Source organism: Ovis aries, chromosome 2, assembly GCF_016772045.2.
Source record: "Ovis aries strain OAR_USU_Benz2616 breed Rambouillet chromosome 2, ARS-UI_Ramb_v3.0, whole genome shotgun sequence".
NCBI lineage: Eukaryota > Metazoa > Chordata > Mammalia > Artiodactyla > Bovidae > Ovis > Ovis aries.
In genome coordinates, this window is record NC_056055.1 from 238,233,291 (window position 1) to 238,257,017 (window position 23,727).

Genomic DNA, 23,727 nt, shown 5'->3' on the forward strand with positions numbered 1-23,727 from the left:
CATATACTATATACATTATCTCACTCTAATGAGACTGAAATTAAAGCCAAAATCAAGAATTTAAAAGTTTCATAACTCTCATCAGTTCAGTTCAGTCGCTCAGTCGCGTTCGACTCTTTGTGACCCCATGGACTGCAGCATGCCAGGCTTCCCTGTCCATCACCAACTCCCGGAGTTTACACAAACTCATGTCCATCGAGTTGGTGATGCCATCCAACCATCTCATCCTCAGTTGTCCCCTTCTCCGCTCGCCTTCAATCTTTCCCAGCATCAGGGTCTTTTCCAATGAGTCAGTTCTTCGTTATCAGGTGGCCAAAGTATTGGAGCTTCAGCTTCAGCATCAGTCCTTCCAATGAATATTCAGGACTGATTTTCTTTAGGATGCACTGGTTGGATCTCCTTGCTGTCCAAGGGACTCTCAAGAGTATTCTCCAACACCACAGTTCAAAAGCATCAATTCTTCAGCGCTCAGCTTTCTCTATAGTCTGGCTCTCACATCTATACATGACTACTGGAAAAACCATAGCTTTGACTAGATGGACCTTTGTCAGCAAAGTAATGCCTCTGCTTTTTAACATGCTATCTAGGTTGGTCATAGCTTTTCTTCCAAGGAGCAATTGTCTTTTAATTTCAAGGCTGCAATCACCATTGGCAGTGATCTTGGAGTCCAAGAAAATAAAATCTGTCACTGTTTCCATTGTTTCCCCATCTATTTGCCATAAAGTAATAGGACCGGATACCACGATCCTGGTCGTAAAGAGTTGGACACGACTGAGCAACTGAACTGAACCATGATCTTCATTTTTTGAACTTGAGTTTTAAGCCAGATTTTTCACTCTCCTCTTTCACTGTCATCAAGAGGCTCTTTAGTTCTTCTTCACTTTCTGCCATAATGGTGGTGTCATATGCATCCAGCCCAGGATTTCATATATAAGTAGGGTGACAATATACAGCCGTGACATACTCCTTTCCCAATTTGGAACCAGTCTGTTGTTCCATGTCTGGTTCTAACTGCTGCTTCTTGACCTGCATACAGATTTCTCAAGAGGCAGGTAAGGTGGTCTGGTATTCCCATCTCTTGAAGAATTATCACTATACCCCTATAACATGTTCATCATTTTCTATATAAAAGAAACCGAACCTCAAAAAAGGCTACTTGCTTAAGGTCACATAGCTGTTAAGAAATAGGGTAGTCATAGAATTCAAGCCGAGAGCTCTTGTTCTACTCTCCTAGAATAATACTTCTGTCAAACACACTCCAAACTCAATGCCTGGTAATCTATCTAATAGATTTTTTTGGCGTATTTTCAACTCAGAAACCTCATCTTCTTTCTACACAGTACTCTCTGCTCTCTTTTGTCACAGCATTTACTACACTGAATTGAAACAATCTATGTTCTAGTCTCCACTATGAGACTGTGAGCTCTCTGAGGGTAAAGAGTAAAGACTGATGTATTCATCTTTGTGTTTTAACTTCTGGCATAGTGCCTGGCATGAATCTGGCATTCAGTGAATGTTTGCTGAATAAATGTATACATATATTGCTACATCAAATACTACCAGAAAGAGAGTCCTCCCCACCCCGCTTTGGGGTAGCTTGTTTTAATTCAGCAAACACTTTCTTTTATGTAATGAAGCATTGTTGTTTAGTTACAAGTTATGTCCAACTTTTTTGCAAGCCCATGGATTGTAGCCCACCAGGCTCCTCTGTCTATGGGATTTCCTATGCAAGAATACTGAAGTGCGTTGCTGTTTTCTTTTCCAGGGAATCTTCTCGACCCACGGATTGAACTTGAGTCTCCTCCACTGGCAGGTGGATTTTTTACCACTGAGCCATCAGGGAAGCCCAATGAAGCATCACATGTCAATATATCCTCTTATTTTGATGCAGTGGGTATCAGTATGCTATCCTACAAGTAAATACACCAGATGCAACTGAAATCTATACTATAGATATTAAACATTCAAAATAACTCTTTTTTTTTTTGGTGGGGGGATAAACTAGGAGTTTGGCGTCAACATATACACACTACTATATTAAACAGATAACCAACAAGGATCTATTATAGGCACAGGGAATGATACTCAGTATTTGGTAGTCATTATAAGGGAAAAGAACCTGAAAAAAAATATATATATATATATAACTGAGTCACTTTGCTGAACACCTGAAACTAATACAACATTGTAAAGCAACTATAATTCAATTTTTTTTTGAAAAAAGAAAAAAAGTTCTTTTTATTCTTCCTCACCTTCATTTAAAACTATTTTCTTGGTTTTAAAGTAGATGATGGAAGCATAAAGAAATATCTTAATGTCAATAATTAAGATGTTTTAATTGAGTATAACGTGTAGCCTAGAGGAGCTATCCCACGTTGAAGGGCGGTGGTGAGGAGATAACCCTCATCCAAGGTAAGGAGCAGCGGCTGCGCTTTGCTGGAGCAGTCGTGAAGAGATACCCACGCCCAAGGTAAGAGAAACCCAAGTAAGATGGTAGGTGTTGCAAGAGGGCATCAGAGGGCAGACACACTGAAACCATACTCACAGAAAACTAGTCAATCTAATCACACTAGGACCACAGCCTTGTCTAACTCAATGAAACCAAGCCATGCCCGCGGGGCCACCCAAGACGGGCAGGTCATGGTGGAGAGGTCTGACAGAATGTGGTTCACTCGAGAAGGGAATGGCAAACCATTTCAGTATTCTTGCCTTGAGAACCCCATGAACAGTATGAAAAGGCAAAATGATAGGATACTGAAAGAGGAACTCCCCAGGTCAGTAGGTACCCAATATGCTACTGGAGATCAGTGTAGAAATAACTCCAGAAAGAATGAAGAGACGGAGCCAAAGCAAAAACAATACCCAGCTGTGGATGTGACTGGTGATAGAAGCAAGGTCCGATGCTGTAAAGAGCAATACTGCATAGGAACCTGGAATGTCAGGTCCATGAATCAAGGCAAATTGGAAGTGGTCAAACAGGAGATGGCAAGAGTGAACGTTGACATTCTAGGAATCAGTGAACTAAAATGGACTGGAATGGGTGAATTTAACTCAGATGACCATTATATCTACTACTGTGGGCAGGAATCCCTCAGAAGAAATGGAGTAGCCATCATGGTCAACAAGCATCCAAAATGCAGTACTTGGATGCAATCTCAAAAATGACAGAATGATCTCTGTTCGTTTCCAAGGCAAACCATTCAATATCACGGTAAGCCAAGTCTATGGCCCAACCAGTATCGCTGAAGAAGCTGACGTTGAACGATTCTGTGAAGACCTACAAGACCTTTTAGAACTAACACCCCAAAAAGATGTCCTTTTCATTATAGGGGACTGGAATGCAAAAGTAGGAAGTCAAACCACCTGGAGTAAAAGGCAAATTTGGCCTTGGAATGCAGAATGAAGCAGGGCAAAGACTAATAGTTTTGCCAAGAAAATGCACTAGTCATAGCAAACACCCTCTTTCAACAACACAAGAGAAGACTCTACACATGGACATCACCAGATGGTCAACACCGAAATCAGATTGATTATACTCTTTGCAGCCAAAGATGGAGAAGCTCTATACAGTCAACAAAAACAAGACTGGGAGCGGACTGTGGCTCAGATCATGAACTCCTTATTACCAAATTCAGACTTAAAATGAAGAAAGTAGGGAAAACCTCTAGACCATTCAGGTATGACCTAAATCAAATCCCTTATGATTATACAGTGGAACTGAGAAATAGATTTAAGGGACTAGATCTGATAGATAGAGTGCCTGATGAACTATGGAATGAGGTTCGCGACACTGTATAGGAGACAGGGATCAAGACCATCCCCATGGAAAAGAAATGCAAAAAAGCAAAATGGCTGTCTGGGGAGGCCTTACAAATAGCTGTGAAAAGAAGAGAAGCAAAAAGCAAAGGAGAAAAGGAAAGATATAAGCATCTGAATGCAGAGTTCCAGAGAATAGCAAGAAGAGATAAGAAAGCCTTCTTCAGCAATCAATGCAAAGAAATAGAGGAAAACAACAGAATGAGAAAGACTAGAGATCTCTTCAAGAAAATGAGAGATACCAAGGGAACATTTCATGCAAAGATGGGCTCAATAAAGGACAGAAATGGTATGGACCTAGCAGAAGCAGAAGATATTAAGAAGAGGTGGCAAGAATACACAGAAGAATTGTACAGAAAAGATCTTCACGACCAAGATAATCATGATGGTGTGATCACTCATCTAGAGCCAGACATCCTGGAATGTGAAGTCAAGTGGGCCTTAGAAAGCATCACTACGAACAAAGCTAGTGGAGGTGATGGAATTCCAGTAGAGCTATTTCAAATCCTGAAAGATGATGCTGTGAAAGTGCTGCACTCAATATGCCAGCAAATTTGGAAAACTCAGCAGTGGCCACAGGACTGGAAAAGGTCCATTTTCATTCCAATTCCAAAGAAAGGCAATGCCAAAGAATGCTCAAACTACCGCACAATTGCACTTATCTCACATGCTAGTAAAGTAATGCTCAAAATTCTCCAAGCCAGGCTTCAGCAATACGTGAACCGTGAACTCCCTGATGTTCAAGCTGGTTTTGGAAAAGGCAGAGGAACCAGAGATCAAATTGCCAACATCCGCTGGATCATGGAAAAAGCAAGAGAGTTCCAGAAAAACATCTATTTCTGCTTCATTGACTATGCCAAAGCCTTTGACTGTGTGGATCACAATAAATTGTGGAAAATTCTGAAAGAGATGGGAATACCAGACCACCTGACCTGCCTCCTGAGAAATCTGTATGCAGGTCAGGAAGGAACAGTTAGAACTAGACATGGAACAACAGACTGGTTCCAAATAGGAAAAGGAGTACGTCAAGGCTGTATATGGTCACCCTGCTTATTTAACTTATATGCAGAGTACATCATCAGAAACGCTGGACTGGAGGAAGCACAAGCTGGAATCAAGATTGCCGGGAGAAATATCAATAACCTCAGATATGCAGATGACCCCTAAGGCAGAAAGTGAAGAGGAACTAAAAAGCCTCTTGATGAAAGTGAAAGAGGAGAGTGAAAAAGTTGGCTTAAAGCTCAACATTCAGAAAACGAAGATCATGGCATCCAGTCCCATCACTTCATGGGAAATACATGGGGAAACAGTGGAAAGAGTGTCAGACTTTATTTTGGGGGGCTCCAAAATCACTGCAGATGGTGACTGCAGCCATGAAATTAAAAGATGCTTACTCCTTGGAAGAAAAGTTATGAGCAACCTAGATAGTATATTCAAAAGCAGAGACATTACTTTGCTGACTAAGGTCCGTCTAGTCAAGGCTATGGTTTTTCCTGTGGTCATGTATGGATGTGAGAGTTGGACTGTGAAGAAGGCTGAGCACCAAACAATTGATGTGTTTTAACTGTGGTGTTGGAGAAGACTCTTGAGAGTCCCTTGGACTGCAAGGAGATCCAACCAGTCCATTTTGAAGGAGATCAACCCTGGGATTTCTTTGGAAGGAATGATGCTAAAGCTGAAACTCCAGTACTTGTCACCTCATGCGAAGAGTTGATTCATTGGAAAAGACTCATGCTGGGAGGGATTGGGGGCAGGAGGAGAAGGGGACGACCATGGATGAGATGGCTGGATGGCATCACTGACTCGATGGACGTGAGTCTGAGTGAACTCCAGGAGTTGGTGATGGACAAGGAGGCCTGGCGTGCTGCGATCCATGGGCTCGCAAAGAGTCGGACGCGACTGAGCCACTGAACTGAAACGAACGTGTAGCCTGATGGTTTATTTGAAATGAGAATTGAAATGTTATTTTCCCTGACTTTTCTTTCTGTACTCTGTTCTTTAGTGCTAAATATGACATAAAAAATACAAACAGAAGAAAAAGATATCATGGTTTTCTCTCTTGAGGACCATGTATGAAGAGTCAAGTTTATTTATGAATGACATGGCTTAAGGTCTGGCATTTGCTTCAAAATAATCTGGGAAGTAGTAGGAAAGAGTGGGTGGGGATACAGATGAAACAAGATTGGCATTGGGGTGATAATTATTGGAGCTGGGCTTTGGTACAAGGAGAGTTTATTATATTATTGTCTTCACTGTGCTATGCATGCAATTTTCATTTTCTTAAAAAGGCTAAATGACAACGACTAGTTGGCTCTCCTTTCAACACAAGGAATGATTTGTCTGCTAGATTTTAAGTTCCATTAGGAATGGGACTAGAACTGCTAGGGGTTATTCCCAATGTCTGTATGAAGGGTAAGCACACAGGAAATGCTTGGCAAATGAACAGAGGGGTTAAGTATGTGGCCTCAGGGAAAATAAAGGAGATGAAGCTTTCTTCTGTCTTCTGTTTATCTGATACAACTGGGCTTCAAAGGTGGTTCTCTGTGCTCCCTTTCTGGGGTTGATCAGAACCAAGATAACGATCAGCTTCAAATCTTTAACCTTCCATAGTAAGAGACCCAAAGCAGGTAGTTAGGCACTCCTTTCTTGCCTGGTGGCTCAGAGGTTAAAGTGTCTGCCTGGAATGTGGGAGACCCTGGTTCAATCCCTAGGTCAGAAAGATCCCCTGGAGAAGGAAATGGCAACCCACTCCATTACTCTTGCCAGGAGAATCCCATGGAGGGAGGAGCCTGGTAGGCTACAGTCCATGGGGTCGCAAAGAGTCGGACACGACTGAGTGACTTCACTTTCACTTTCTTTCTTTAGAAAAATTCCATGTGGAGGTCAGTCAGAGTACCTCTTCCTAGTAGGGCTGGATTTAGCCCCCTAGGGCAATCCCACAAGCTCCTCTTCCTCACTCCCTCCTTCTTCTACCATACACAGAAAGATGCTCTGGGAATGGGGAGGCGGTGTTTTTCAACCCGAAGGAGGGGAACTAGATTCATTTTGTCTTGCTTAAGATGATCTCACCTGAGCTAAAGAAAAGACTGACAACCACACAAAGAAGGGAATTTCAACAGCAGGCTTAAAATAGAAACACGCATAAATAATTTATTCTTGAAAAATACTGAAGTGAGAACAATACCTGAAAAATGTGTGATGCTCTACACAGACTTTCCATAACTTCTTAGCTGCTCGGTAACTGGGAAGTTTGAATCCGATGGTACTTTCATACTGTTCTTGCTGTAAGGATACAAATAAACATGGAACAGAAAGTATTATTCAACTACAGTGATACAGGACCAGAGAAATACGGTGCTACAGAGGAGATCACTGCGAATAAAAATAATGTTACTAGTCTAAGGACATAAACTAGCACTTGAAATTTTTTCCTACTTAACAAAAGAAATTTATTCACTGAGGGTGGTTTTCCATCTTATACTATTTACACATCTTATTTTGTTCAGAAACACACACACATACATACACTGTACATTTTCTGAGACATAAATAAGTCATGTTTTGATCATCCAGACACTGTTCTTCCTGCATTTAGGATACTAGGCTACTCAATTATCAGGGACTAGGATAACAGATGATTCTTCCAATCAACCAGTATTATTATGCAATCATTTTTAGAAATAGGAACTAAAATTGTGGTTCAAACCAGATTCTTGAATTATTAAATATCTTTTTTTTCTTTGATTGCTCATTAATTTATCTAGGTAACCTCTTTGACTGAAGCAAACCACATCCTGCAGGGCTACTGGAAACACTGTCCTGCTTCTCTTGCCTCTCTGTTTCTGCCTTAAGCATGCCTTTTACGATGGAAGGAAACTGACATTAACTTCTAGTGCCTATTATGGCCAATTATATGCCTATTATAGCACTGTGATTGGATGGTATCATCTGTATTTTTACACCCTACACCACACTACTCCTAAATCATCTATTGTAGTCATAATATTACATTACACTTCTCAAAATCCTCCTGCTGTTCTTTATTGCTTTCTAAAGTTAGACTTTTGTATTTTTAGTATATATTATATAGTTAACATTTAAAGAAACAAAGGACTTCCATGATGGGAAGTCCTTCCTATATATATATGGTGTGTTTTTTTTCCCTGCCTTCCAACATAAAAAAGGTAAGCCTGCAGAGGGAGAGACTCTTCTAGTCACTGTTCCTAGCCCCTAAAATAATGTCTGACACAAAGAAAGCTGTCAAAAAACATTTGTTGACTGAATGACTCCTGTATTTGGAACTCTTTAACTTTTGCTAGGCACAGGTAAATTATTACGGTCCTAAACAAATGCTTCAGCGATAACCCTTATCTGAAATTTTAAGGCTGCACATTCAGTATTTCCATGCTGAAACAATGAGTCATTTTTCACCAGTAGATGGTGATATACACACAGAAAAGCTTCTTTACATTAGTATGGTGCTTTTCTGTTAAGAGCTTTTACAGCTGTCATCTCATTTGATCTTCAAATCAGCCTTGACAAAAGGAGGTACTATTCCCCTTGAGTGATAAAAAAATGCCTGAGATCTGTCAAGGGTCTTTTACTTAGTAGGTGGCAGAATAGGTATTGGAACTTTTTTTTACTTTAATTCCTACGTGAACAAGTTTCTGCTATATCATGACAGTGCTTTAATATAAAAGTTACACTTAGCCAGCATTGGTATATCCTGAAAATTGACTACCAACTAACAACTGAGTTATCTGGTACAAAGTTGAACATCCAGCTCTACTACAAATCTAGAACTTGACCGTGGAACACATTTCCAGTCACTACCAGAAACTACACATACAAATAAATTTATTTATATAAAGTAAGGGATTTGTGGTGCAAAATGAAAGTAATTTAACCTCACAGGTTAAATATCTCATGCTACTGAATTTAAAAATATTTTCCATCAAGTTTTTACCTGGAGCAAACAAGGAACAAGTTTATTAATCCGAATTTCACTGCTGGCCTTGGTGTATTTGCTTACATGGAGAGAACTGTGCAGAAAACCAACAAGAATAAAGCAAGGAAGAAGCCTCATGGGACTGATTACTTTAGGAAACAAAATACCAGCGCCTAAATAGTTGGCTGTAGAGAGACCTCAGAGATGATCACATGGGAAACAGGCAGGAAGCGATGTTTCAGACATGATCTGTGTCTGATTCAGGAGGAAAGGGAATCACGAGCTCTGTACCTCTCCAGGCCGAATCTTAATGAAAAAGCTGCTACGTTTGTAAGAAATCTTCAGCACTTTGGGCCAAGGAAAGCGGTTAATTCTCAGCTTTTCTTTGTAAACCAGAAGGCCACTAGAGCAGACACCTAGGATGATATCCACGCCCTCCAAGTCCTAAGGAAAAAAAGAGTTAGAATGTCAGTCTTGAGCCAAATGCTCAACATAGCCGACTCTTATTAAACAATCTGAAGCTATCAACAACCCAAAATAGTTACAAAGTACACAATGAAATATAAAGCTTAACCTAACAACCATAGCCCATGGAATTACTTGGTCTATGTTAAAATGCTGTTACTATACCATGTTTTAAAAAATCAATGTTATTACCTATCATTAGTATTTTTAAAATTTCAAATGACACTCCTTAATACTATTTCTATAATCTGCTCTAAGGAAATAACTCAAATCACAGAAAAAGCTTTATACATGATAATGTTCAGAATGTTTTAAGAGTGAAAAACGAGTATATAACCTAAATATCCAAGCGTTAGGGTTAAATTTTGTCCATCCATATAGTGAAATATGATATAGCTGTTAAAATAGTTGGATTAGAATTTGGAAGATAACTGGGAAGATAACTATGTTGTTAACATTAAGTGAAATAAAGCAGGACAAAATTGCATATATAATTTGATTCCAACAATATAAAAGATTTTCAAAGATGTAGACACCAAAATGTTAATAATGCCATTCTTTGGGCAGTACAATTACGAGCAATTTATTTTATCTTTCTATACTTTAATACAATAGACGTGCATTGTCTTTTAAAAAGCATTCAAATGTCAAAAAACTAACACATGTATGTAAAAAATTCAAATAATACAGAAATGTGTAAAATTTAAAACTCTACCCTCGTCCTTCCATACTCTTTAACAGTAACCAGTACTAATTTGATAATTTCCTGAATTACCCTATTTTCTAGGCACATACAATTATGTGTGCATAATACATATGTGTGTGCTGTGAATGTGCTAAGTCACTTCAGTTGTGTCCAACTCTCTGTGACCTTGTTGACTGTAGGCTGCCAGGGTCCTCTGTCAAATGATTCTCCTGGCAAGAATACTGGAGTGGGCTGCCATTTCCTGCGCCAATGGATCTTTCCAACCCAGGGATCGAACCCATGTCTCTTATGTCTCCTGACTGGCAGGTGGTCTCTTTACGACTAGCACCACATGGGAAACCCCAATATATACATACATACATGTAAATATATTATTTATATATATGTCACCTTTATAATGAGGAAAACAACCAGAAAAAAATTAAAATTCAGTCCTCGAGGGTGGAAACTACATCTAAATCATTTCTGTATCACCTCAAATCCTGTTATTGACAATATGCTCGGTGTTTACATTGAGTTTGTTACCTGCCCATATTATTAATCACAATTGATTCAAGGAAAATAAATTTCACCTGAGTTCATCTCTACAGCTGACTATTTATTTAGATAAGTAATAAAAACCCAACATTACATGCTTCTAAACGACTCCTTTCCCCAAAATGAGTACAGAGAAACATATTAGTGTCTACATGGGCTATGTACAAGCACAATGGAGAGAAAAAAATAATATTCAGCTTCAACTCAATGACCACATAACACAATTTCCCAGAAGATGCCCCCTTAAGTTCTTAAAGAGCCTGTGGGTACAATTACATCCCTCTTTTAACTAGATGTTTTGAAGAAATCATTTGCTTTACAGTATTTGGCAAAGGAATATGCTGCCTGATTGCTCATGCATTCCTGATAACTACTGAACTGACACGAGCCTCCAGCAGAAATTGTGAAGTAAAACCTCACCAGTTCAGCTCTGGACCTGATCTGACCTTCCTACCATCTACTTTTGAGAGTCACAGAAGTTACAACACCCAGCCCCAAACAACCCAGAGCAACATCAAGAGAACTCACTAACATACAAAGGAATCTTATCAGGGTTATTAGAAATACAAATAAGGAAGAAACTTCAGATACAGATATTCGAGTTGGGAGAAGCCTGAAAGGTCACGTTAGTCCAATTACCACAAAATGTTTGAAGGTCCTTTTCTAAATTGCTACCAAGTGATTATTCTGCCTAACCTGGAATTTCTCCAGAGAACTCTGTCCCTTCTGAGGTAGCCCATCCCACCTTTGAAATAGCTCTGTTAGACAAACTGTCCACCTGAGCTGAATAGTATCTCCCTGCAGTTCCCAGTTTACCTGGTCCAGTATTACAAAACCTCTACTTCACACACAAATCCTTGAAACCCATAAAGACTGCTATTATATCTTCCCTAAACTTTCCCTTCTGTGGGTTAAGTATCCCTATTTTTTTGCCTGTTTCTCACTGGACATGGGTTTGATTCATCGTCCATCCTAGTTAAATTTCTCTGAATGAACATCCGATCATCCCTTGAGTCTTCCCCCTCACAAACTCCTCAACCTCCCCAGCCATTTCAGTAGCTGAAGGTGAGAGAAGTCAAGAGACACCCTGTCATTACTCATTGTGTTAGACTGTCTTGGGTTGAATGGGGATGAAAGCTCAAGTTTCCAATGACCTAACCCCATGGTTCTCAAGTGAGCCATTTGTGTTCCCCCTGTGTGCATCAGAATCACCTGGAGAGCTTGTTAAAACAGAGAGCTGGGCCCTACCCAGAGAGTTTCTGATTCAGTAACTCTGGGATGGGAACTGAAATGAGCATTTCAAACAAGTTCCTAGACAATGCTAAATGCTGGTTCAGAGACCACACGTTGTGAACTGCCTTATACCAGTGATTCTCAGATTCAAGCATGAAGGAGAATCATGTGAGATATTCATGAAATCTGGAGACTAAGCCTCTCCTCCATAGTCAGTCGGTATATCTGGGAGGAGCTCAGGAATCTGTATATTTAACAAATACCCCAGGTGATTCTGAGGTAGGTGATTGGCTATGAAACAAGCCTCGCTGTCACTCTGCATTTGCAAATATATCTGCATTTTAGGAAGTTATAATTTCTTTTGCTCTTGGCACTTTATCTTTTGATCTTTACAGTTGCTTAGGTGTGAAACCTCGTCTGCTGGTGGAATTGCAAACAAGCAACTCAATTCATACACTTAATACACTTGACTGATTGAACTGACAGACAACATTCTAACAAGAATTACTATCTCCTCTGAATGTTTAGTAATACCCTAGGTAAAGGTTAGTATGAGGTATTATACGACACAGGTATGATACACACATATTAATAAGTTACCATTACCTTTGCTTTATGAAGGTCAACACCATACATAGACAACTTTTTGGCATTCTCAAGAAATTCCAGGTCAGCCTGAGCTGGAGTCATGGACCTTTGATAAAAGAAAAAAAAAACTTTCAGTGTCACAGTGTAAATGTTTATAATAATAGCATTTGTATATCACTTTTACTTTACATAAACATATAAATGTATGCATACCAATTGATATGTAGATGTATTTCATGGTCCTAAAAATAGAATATTATGTATGGAAAAGGACTCTTATCCCTGTGTCTAAATAATTGAAATATGCCTTAGAAAAAGAGCTCTTGGAGAAACAAAGTTACCAAAAAGCTATTAGAAGAAAAGTTTTTTTTTAATCCTACTAAAATTCTGAAGGAGATCAGCGCTGGGATTTCTTTGGAAGGAATGATGCTAAAGCTGAAACTCCAGTACTTTGGCCACCTCATGCGAAGAGTTGACTCATTGGAAAAGACCCTGATGCTGGGAGGGATTGGGGGCAGGAGGAGAAGGGGATGACAGAGGATGAGATGGCTGGATGGCATCACTGACTCAATGGACGTGAGTCTGAGAGAACTCCAGGAGTTGGTGATGGACAGGGAGGCCTGGCATGCTGAGATTCATGGGGTCGCAGAGTCGGACGCAACTGAGCGACTGAACTGAACTGAACTGAAAATTCTTTAAAACTGCCTCATCCACCATCAGTTCTGTTCCTCCCTCTCCTTAGCCCTTTTCTTCAACACACATAAACTCCTCCCACTAATTTATCTTGCCAAGGAGGTGACCAAATTAAATCCTCTGAGGGCATGATACAGTTTACAATATCCTCTTAGCTGCCCTTTTCTCTCCATATCCCTGAATTGAGTTATTATGGAAATTAAACAGGAGGGCAGCTGAAGTTGCTTAACTGGGGATTCTTAATGGGGGCAGGCTTGATGAAAAGAAAATTTCTGGTAACAGATGGTGTCCTGCCCACTGATCTAAACAAAATAAATTGGTTAATAGAAGCATGTAGATAAAAGGGCTGCTCTGTTATTAAGATGTCTTCATTACAAAGCATATAATGAATCAAATTTGTTTGAAAACAATCAGCCTCACAGTCTAAACACTCACTACGACAGTCTTTCCTTCTCCTTTATAACTTTCTTCTCTTTTGAAAAGTGCTCATGAGCTAGGTTGAGCTTTAAAGAAAAAGATATTACTCTTAGTCCTGCACAGTTCAGAACCAATCAAATAGAACTTCATAGTAACAATAATGCAGCCACACCCCCAAAGAAAAACCCCCGTAAATGCCTGTTTCCCAAAAGACTGCCTGCCTCAAGCTATAATAAAGCAGCGGTGGCCTATTCATTTAACAAGAGAAAGTCTCTTTCAAAACCATCTGTCTTTATCCTCATTAAAAAGAACAAAGGAGGACTTCCCCGGTGGTTCAGTGGTTAAGACACCATGCTTCCAATGCAGGGGGTGTGAGTTTAATTCCTGGTTGGGGACCTAAGATCCCACGTGCTGCCTGGTGCAGCCAAAAAAGAAAAGAAGAACAAAGGGTTCCTTGGAATAACAAACCCCCTCCCCAATTTAAAAAAAAAAAAAAAAACTCAGGAAAGAAACTGCATACTTGTTAATGACTCAGCATCCCTGAATAAAAACTTCTGCAAGCGCAAAAATATCACACCTGAATGCTATTAATGACCAAAATTGAACATACACACAAAAAGAACAGGAAAATAAGCACTTCAACAAGCAATTTTGCATGTTCAAGTCATTAAGAACATCTCAGGAAAGTTTTATAGTCTTTTCTCTCACTTTAATTATACACGTTTCTAGTTAAGGTTACTCCCACTTTCCAGATTTGGGGTATTTTGTTGTTATTGTTAGTATTATTGATAGCTTGAAGTTTAGAATTTGAAGCTGGAATGGAGCTAGAAGATTATAGAGTCCAACACTTTCATTCTGCTGATAAAGAAACAGGGCTCAAGGGATTACATGATCATGGGCAAGTTATAACTCTTGGTTTAAGGCAGCAGGCTTTAGCCAGGACCCCAGTCACATCATTAGAGCTGGTTCCTGCACTCAAGAGTATGAGATCAATCTCCTGTAAAGTAAGAACTGTAATAATACCTACTTCCTGAGACTAGTATAAGAAATGATTTTTTTTTTTAAATCTTTGGATGTAGCTGGAGTGTGTGTGTGTACTTATTTACATCTCTATCTATCCATCCATCCATCCATCCATTGGAAACAGTTTTTGTTGAAACTTGCAGTTTTAATGCAATACCAGAGGAGTCATTTTAGTTTCCTTCTCACTGTAATTTCTATCTCCCTTTACTGACAGTCAGAAACTTGACTCCCATTATCCTTAATACACTAATTTGATCAACAACCCCTGCTCCCCCATATAGAACCAATCTCTACTTCCTGCCACTGACTCCTCCCCGACATGGATGCCCTCTTCACTGGCTTAGACTCTGAGGCTAGGCTGCTCCCCACACGTGTCCTCACTCAGATTCTGACCCATGGTGTTAGGCTACCCCTTCCACAGACATCTTCACCCCGCTCAGGATTCAACACCTGTATCAGGTACCACTCCATACGGATGTCCTCTGCAGGCCTTACCCTTACATGGATGCCCCTCTCACTCTGTTCTGCCTCTGATAACCACAACCACGTGCCCACCCATGTCTCCCCTTTCATCCTATTTGAGCTCTGACTTCTCCTGCAAGGCTGGCCCCCCCGCAACAAACACTCTCCTCATCCTGCTTAGGCCCCAGTATCCCCAACCAGACTGCCTCCCAGCACAGATGACTATCTTGCTCTATCCCACCTACTGGCTTTAGAACACAATTGTTTCAGGAAGCTTTTTCTGATTATAAAAATCATACATTCAATGTATAAAACTTGGAAAATATGTTTAAGAGCATTAAAAAAAAAAAAAACAGAAGAAAGTTTCCCATAATTCCACCAACCGCAGATACCTGCGCATGTAAATGCAATCATATTTTACAAATAAACCACAAATTAATTATTTTTGACTTAACATTTTAAAGATTATGGTTTTTCCTATATTTTCCAAGACTCTTGAAAGTAGTAACAAACTAGCTGGGAAGAGATTAGACAGCTCTAAACTATTTAGGAGTACTGTTTTGAATTTATTCAGTACCGCTTAATAATTTACTATTTGAAATTATTGTAGCTTACAAGAAGTACCTAATCAAAGAGATTTGGCACAGGTTAATTCTTGCTCATTAAAAAGAGAAGTTATAACAAAGTTTCCCTGTATTTATTTTGAGCAAGCGGAGTCAGGATACAGAGCCACTCAGTGAGTTCCAGTGTTAAATGACAGCTTTTTTCCTTTTTTTTTTTTTTTAATGGGAAAAGCTGCTTTATTCAGGAAGCCAGCAACCTAGGAAGATGGTGAGCTAATGTCCAAAAATCATCTCCAAGTTGCCCGTTAGAAGACAAAGGTTTTTAAGGCATTGTGAGGGAGGAGGCTACAGATTGCGTGATCAGCTCGTGTGCAATTCTCAGGTTGGTTGGCATAAATGCAAAGTTTCAAGCATCATCCATCTTCTGGATTTCAACCAATTTGGGGTCCACATGCTTGCAAGTCAACAGTTTTCATCTGGTGGGGGATGTGACAGCCTTTTAATAACATTGTTGCATCTCCAAATTAAAGACCACGGTTTCAAATAATTAAGTAGGGGACAACTGACAACTTTACATCATCTTCCCAGTCCCCATAAATGGAGGACAATTAGTTTTAAACCTTGATTTGCTAGTGTACGTTTAATGTGAATTATAGCTTCACAGTTTCTGTCTAGGCAAACAAAGGGCCATTACTAAGGATTCCATGTATATAGGCTGTCCTCTATTTGTCTGGGGAATAGGATCAATGCATAGTAAATGCTTCTGCCTAAGCAGAAGTCTCTTTGGACTGGTTAAAATGTCATATTGTTGGAATATAATTAAAATTCCCATTTGGCTTTCTGTTTGTCAGGACTGCCAATCTTTCCAAAAAGGAGCAAGTAAATTCCAAGATGACAGACCTCCAAGTTTTCTAATCATGGAGATACATTACTGCTCAATTTCTACCCATACACCTCACAGAACATCAACTGGAACATATCCATCTGTCCTCTGAGATAGTTTCACCTATTTGGATTTAAAGTCAGTTCCCAAGAGCAGTTCTCTAAACCCAGACTCACACTCATTACTGGCAAAATGGAATAAGAATTATTATTATCCTAACAAATATTAGAAATTTTACTATATACTAATCATTGTGCAAAGCTCTTTACATGAATTTCTGATTAAACAATCACAGAATTCACAGTATCATCCTTTTGTTTCAGATGAAAAAATGGAAACTTAGCTTAAGTAACTGGCATGCATGCGTGCTACATCGCTTCAGTTGTGTCCAACTCTTTCTGATCGTGGAGACTGTAGCCCGCCAGGCTCCTCTATCCAGGGGATTCTCCAGGCAAGAGTACTGGGAGTGGGTTGCCATGCCCTCCTCCAGGGGATCTTCCCATCTCAAGGACTGAACCTGGGTCTCCTGCATTTCAGGCAGATTCTTTCCTATCTAAACCACCAGGGAAGCCTAGGAAGCACTTACGTAACTTACTAAGAATCATAAAGCTAATAAGGAATGGAGACTGAATTCAAAGTAAGACAGGCTGACTCCTGAGCCCAGGCTTTTGCCTGGGTGGTGCTCAGTGGTTCTCAAAATTTTGACCTCAGGATCCCTTCCTTCTCAATAATTACTGAGGACTCTAAAGAGCTTTTTAAATGTGGGTTATTTCTATCAATATTTACTATAATAGAAGGTAAAACTAATAAAATTTGAAACTACTGATTAAATCTTTAAAGAATAACAATAAAAAACTCATATTTTAACATTAAAAAAAAATAACAGCATTTTCCCAAACTGTTGTAAAGGAGCAGCATTGTTTTCCATATTTATAAAAATTTTTTAATGTGTGACTTAGAAGACAGCTGGATTCTCCTGTCTTCTAACTACTTCTGAATTCAATCTGTTGCAATATTTGAATTTGGTTGTAGTATATGAAGAAACCTGAGCTCATACAGATATGTAGTTGGAAAATGAAGAATTGATGATTAAAAATATTCTTCTTTGATCCTTACTACACTAAAACTCAACAATGGCAGTTTTCTAAGGGGGTTTCCAATGTGAAATCTGAAGACATAATGGTGAACTTTTGTAACATGTTATATTAAAATCCATTGGCCTATCTTGCATTTTGAATGGACCTTTTATAGTTATGCAGATTTTGTAATATCATGCATTTCATATCTGAAAAATATTGGTTGACTGAATAATCCAAGTCCTTCAAATCCTGACACATTTCATTGTACAGTATTAAAAGAAGAGAATCACATGCATTAAAGTCATCACCAACTCCATCAGAAAAGTCTTTTAAGTATTTGGAGCCTGTCAAGACCACGATGGCAAGTACAAGTTTTATAAAATTCTAATTTTCTCTTAAAAGCTTGAATTTTATCATTAGCAACAAATAGTCAGTTGTTTACCAACCGTTAAAGGACTGGCTCATTTCATTTTTTTGAGAACAAACAACCAAGTCTGAATAATCAAAGTCATTAATCATAGTGTTTTTTTTTTTTCAAGCGAAAAAGGTGTTGCATTTTAAAAAAGTGACTAATTCAGCTGAGAATGTAAAACAATTATACAAGTGTTTTCCCCCAAAATAACTGTTGTACCTCAGTATGCATCACAAGTGCTTTCTGGGTACTTCCTATTAAATCACACAGAATATTAAACAGAATGTATTTAAGATTTAAAATAATCAATACTTTTTACTACTTCATCATGAAAATTTTTAAGTGAACAGGCAGATTTAAAAATATCTCATCTTTTAACTGCAAGTTAAAAATAAAAGTGCATCCTAATGAAGCATACAATGACTAGTAGCACAGTTTGGTGCCAACTGCCTTGATTTGTGCGCCACCATTTCAACAAAGGGCTTCCCAGGTGGCGCAGTGGCAAAGAATCTACCTGCCAATACAGAAGACACAGCAGACACACGTTCAATCCCTGGTCAGGAATATCCCCTGGAGTAGGAAATGGCAACCCATTCTTGTCTGGAAAATTCCAGGGACAGAGGAGCATGGCAGGCTACAGGCCATAGGGTCACAAAGAGTCAGACATGACTGAAGTGATTGAGCACACACAGCTTAATTCAAACAGTGGTTAAAAGATTGAATATATTATACATGAAGTGCTTAGCATAGTATCTGGCACATAATAACAGACACATAATAATTAGCTGCTTATGATATGATGATGACTATGTTAACAATGCATAAAGGAGAATCAAGCATTGCATGAAATTTAGACTGCAAAGTCCTCCCAAACCTGAAATTCTATTATGATCAAATATACATCAAAATCATCAGAGACAGAAGTAAGGCATCAATCATAATCCAACACCACTATTTTCTGCTGTTGTGCTCCACAGCAGCAGTAAAATATTTTCTTTTACCATTTTATTGATTGCTCAAAGATTATACTAATAATAAAAATTATTTTTAAATTATTAGATAAAAAGAACACTTCTCTACAATCCTGACATTCTAACAAATAATTTTAATTGACTGCTTTCTACCACTTACTTTTGTGTATATGTATTTGTGTGCATAATTACATATTTTACATATATATATAAATTTCTAGAATTATAATCAGAATATTAATAAGTATCTTAAACACATTATTTTGTGCTTCCCTGCTGACTCAGCAGTAAAGAATCTGCCTGCAGTGCAGAAGACATAAGTTCAGTCCCTAGGTTGAGAAGATCTCCTGGAGAAGGGAATGGCTACCCACTGCAGTATTCTTGCCTGGGAAATCTCATAGACAGAGGAGCCTGGTGGGCTGTATATAGTCCATGGGGGTCGCAAGAGTTGGATACGATATAGTGACTAAACTGCCATCACCAAACACATATTTAAGGACAATACAACATCCTTTAAGTTAGAATCATCAACTGGTTGAAAGTGATTCATTAGTGGTTTTAGATATCAAAGTATTGTAATGTATATACCCAAACTTGAAAAACAAACCTTGGCAATTATCTGCAGAAACAGCGTGATCTCATGAGAGTGGGGTGATTGTTATAAGACTATTGTTACATAGATGAAAGACTTGTAAGTTCTTATTATGGTTCTCATGACTGAGGGACTGGAACCTACAGCAGGAATAAGGTGACTAGAACTGGGGGACCTTGAGTTAACACTCTCTTATCTGAAGCATCTTAACCCATGCAATCCTATTGGAACCACTCTAAGGAAAATAAGATGGTTCAACAGCTAGATAGACTACTGTATGACCACTCAGGATTTCTCAGCAGTGTGACCTTCTGGGGCATCCTAGCCTAACTCATGCTAACATAATTCAAGGTGCCAACTCAAGGCCAGGATCAGACATTCTCCTTGATATGCCTAGGCAGCTGGTAAAATTTAGCTCGGAGAAGTCACTCATATAACAATGAGATATACTGTAGGAAGAAACACATTTTTCTGGGACATTAATACTAGCTAATGTTTATTAAATTTTTACTATGTGTACGATGTTGTATTAAGTTTTTACACCTATGACCTTTTCTAATCCGATGGATCACTCTATTTCCTCTGAGATAATGATCTCTATCAGACATATAAGGAATCTGAAGTTCAGAGAGATTAAGTGAATTACCTGAGGTCACAAGGCTAGGACCAAGCAGAACAAAAATTCAACCCAGCTCAGTCTGACTAAAGCCCTTGTTCTTGACCACTGTGTTATACCTCTCACATTACCAATTATTTTCAAGAAAAAAAAAAATTAGTGAATTCAAGAAAGAATTTTAAAATATCTTCAGGGGCTTTATGAGCCCTCTTAAGTCTATTCTTGCACAAAGACCCCAAGTTAAGAACCTCTGCTCTAAAGATCTCAAGGCATCTAATACAGTATAACACATTAAATCTAAAAAAAAAAAGTAAAAGGCAATAGTAATAATAGCTTCCATTTATTGAGCACCTACTATGTGCCAGCCACTGTGCTTAGTGCTTTATATATATTACCTCATTTAGTCTTCATCCAACAATGTAGCACCATTACTCTGAAAACTTAGGTTCAGAAGGCTTAGAATCCCAAAGAACTGGGAGGGGTCTGAGCTCAAGCTGACTCTCTCTCTGTTATCAGTTCCCACCAAGGGAAACACTAAAATCATCCCAGGTCAAGGATTTAAACTTACTGTCAAAGTAAAGACAGCTCAAACCCTGGAGACATATTTACCTGTATGACTTATGCAGTTCCATGACCTTCTCTTCAAGTTCCTTGGTCTGATTTGGGGCCAGTTTAAAATCACTAACATAATCTGCGCCATGGAGTTCTGGGTCATAGTCTCCCAGCTCAGACTGGATAGTATAAGAACCTAGCAACGCTAAGGTTGCAAAGGAACAGGGCAGACGTCCTGAAACTATGTCCTGCCGAAGCTGAAGACATAGGTAATACCTATAGCCAAAAGAGAAAAGATGTTACTATGTCAGCGACAGAAACAATAACAAAATATAGAGCGAGAAAAAGGAAGAAAATAGGAAAGACAGGGAGGGAGGGAGAAAGAAAAAGAGCAACTAAGTAAATATGAGTTAATATTAACAAACTGTTCAATCTAAGCAGAAGGTATATGGTTGTTCATTGTTCTGTTTCAGTGTCAGATCGCCCAAACTGGGTTCTTTCAATTTAATCATACCTTCCAGGTTTCCTGTTTGGTAAAAGAGTCTGAATTGGTTAACTCAGTCAGAACAAGGGCTAAGGAGGTCAGGGTCATGATTAATTAGAATCATGTCTTGGCTTTGACTATAATAAGATATTGAATAACATATGCATCAACAATCATTTTTGCTATCTATGATTAGTCACTACATACATGTTTTTTAAAAAGTCAGAGCAATGCCAATCAAATCATTAAGAATCTTCAACTCCTCTAAAACATAGGTAGTTAGTATAGAATTTTAGGGATTTGTTATTTGTATACATAATAAACCTTAGCAAAGAAAGATGAGTAAGTAGCAACTCTAAGAGAAAGTATTACTTGTGAAACAGGAATAACCAAGATAATTTTTTCAGGCAGAGATATGGCATCTTAACTTCAAGAATGTACTAAGAATAACTAGATAACTTTTTTAATGGTATAGACACTTCACAGTACTTAACAACCAGACCTTTTAGGAGTCTTAGGTTATTCTCTTATTTGAGAGAGTATATTTGTCTGAAATCAGATGGCTGATAGCAAAATCAGAATTAGAAAGTAGTTTCTCAACAACAATTCGATTGAACAAACACTGTCAAATACCTACTATGTATATATAAGGCTCTACATAATATGCTATGAATAGAAATACGTACTGTAGTACTTTCTATTAGATATTGTTTTTCCATTTTCCTTTTTGCTAGTATTTACATAGAATCCAATAAAAGACACTTTCTTAAAAGGAATCAGTGAGCTGTTTTAAAGAGTACAAGATTTATTTCATAAATTAAGCAGGCTCAAAAATTACTGAGAAAGATTCAGTTCATGTACCTAATCCTACAATTTAAAAGAGGAATATGAAGAAAAAATAAGAACACTGAGACTTGAGGTTTTTTGATCCCTTAAAAAAGAGCATCATGAGAGAAGAGTATTTAACACAAAAAAACAGCAGAGTTATTTTGCCACTCTATTTGTGTCCTGTTCTTTGGAGGTTGGCATGGTTTATAGAGTCCCTGTCTACAGCATGGCATAATATCCTTGATAAGCAAGGTTAATTCCCTGCTAATTTCCTCCAGGTGAGTCACAGATATTTGAGGTTTTTAGGCTCACTTATTTGTAAGCCTGCCTTGAAGTAACTAGAAACTTTTTATATTAGGTTTAATAATTCATTGTTTTTCTTTAATTCTGAATGAAGAACTCCCTGGACCTTATGATAATGAAATTACTTATTACATATTTAACTTAATACATTATTTACCTTGTTATATCTTCTGTTAACTGTGCTGGGTCAGGTGGGTAAAACTTTACATTAAATGTGAAATTCCAGGGGACACCTGTAAAAATAAGTAAAGAGTTTTATACTATGTCCAAGTTTCTGGTTGTTAGAATTACCTAAAAGTATTTTTTTAATCTTTTTTCCCCCTGAGGTCTTCTAATATTGATACTTCTTTGCTCTGTGGATAAAATACTACCCTTATTTAAAAAGAAAAATAAGAAAGTTGTTTAGAGACCATCTAAGAGATTATCTCATTTTTTATTACCAGACTTAGTAGTTTTGCTTATAAAACAATATAAGCAAAATAACATGAAACTACCCTCTAGGTCAACATGTTTGTAGCAATGGCTTTCAAAATGTGATCTATATACCACTGTGGGTCCTTAAAAGTCCTTCAAGTGATTCACGGGTGTTTTCTTTCGGTATTGGTATTATTTATATGTGACATCTCTCAACATTATGTCAAATAAAGAAAAAACATTCTCCGCATTCATATGGGTGAGATTAGGAGATTACTTTAGAAATAAGAAGGAAGAGGCAATATATGTGGCTCTTAGAAACTATAGCTCTAATAAAATATTTTGGGTATGAAAACTACAAGAGTTCAATCCTAAAACTCATACAAGTGTTTTACACTTTTAATATACAATGAAAATCAGTGATTATGAGTACAAATTAAGTGGAGAATGCATTTCAATTTCTCCAGCTATGTGCTACCAGTTCTAGGTTTTTTAACGTGACTGTTAGTTTGCCAAACAGTAGTGCCTGATCTTAGTATGACTGGTTAAGATGCTAAGAGCTGCATTTTGTTCAGTATTTACTGCATTACCAGGCACTAAGCTAGCTCTTTTCCTACTGTTCATGGGGTTCTCAAGGCAAGAATATTCAAGTGGCTTGCCATTCCCTTCTCCAGTAGACCACATTCTGTCAGGCCTCTCCACCATGACCCATCCATCTTGGGTTGCCCCACAGGCATGGCTTGGTTTCATTGAGTTAGTGAAAGAGGAGAGTGAAAAAGTTGGCTTAAAGCTCAACATTCAGAAAACAAAGATCATGGCATCCAGTCCCATCACTTCATGGGAAATAGATGGGGAAACAGTGGAAACAGTGTCAGACTTTATTTGTTGGGGCTCCAAAATCACTGCAGATGGTGACTGCAGCCATGTAATTAAAAGACGCTTACTCCTTGGGAGAAAAGTGATGACCAACCTAGATAGTATATTCAAAAGCAGACATTACTTTGCCGACTAAGGTCCGTCTAGTCAAGGCTATGGTTTTTCCTGTGGTCATGTATGGATGTGAGAGTTGGACTGTGAAGAAGGCTGAGCACCGAAGAATTGATGTGTTTGAACTGTGGTGTTGAAGACTCTTGAGGGTCCCT

The 23,727-nt window shown here is 38.4% G+C and overlaps 1 protein-coding gene across 50 annotated transcripts in view; it reads right to left on the reverse strand.

The window, feature by feature from the left end:
• EPB41 (erythrocyte membrane protein band 4.1) overlaps nt 1-23,727 on the reverse strand; it is a 184,682-nt gene that overhangs the window by 61,321 nt on the left and 99,634 nt on the right. For all 50 annotated transcript variants that reach the window (XM_060411393.1, XM_060411412.1, XM_060411388.1 and 47 more), the window contains 5 exons: nt 22,329-22,404; nt 20,614-20,832; nt 12,312-12,399; nt 9,056-9,208; nt 7,001-7,098 (listed from right to left, as the gene is read on the reverse strand). In XM_060411393.1, coding sequence (XP_060267376.1) covers nt 7,001-7,098; nt 9,056-9,208; nt 12,312-12,399; nt 20,614-20,832; nt 22,329-22,404 — 634 coding nt within the window. The remainder of the gene's footprint in view (nt 1-7,000; nt 7,099-9,055; nt 9,209-12,311; nt 12,400-20,613; nt 20,833-22,328; nt 22,405-23,727) is intronic.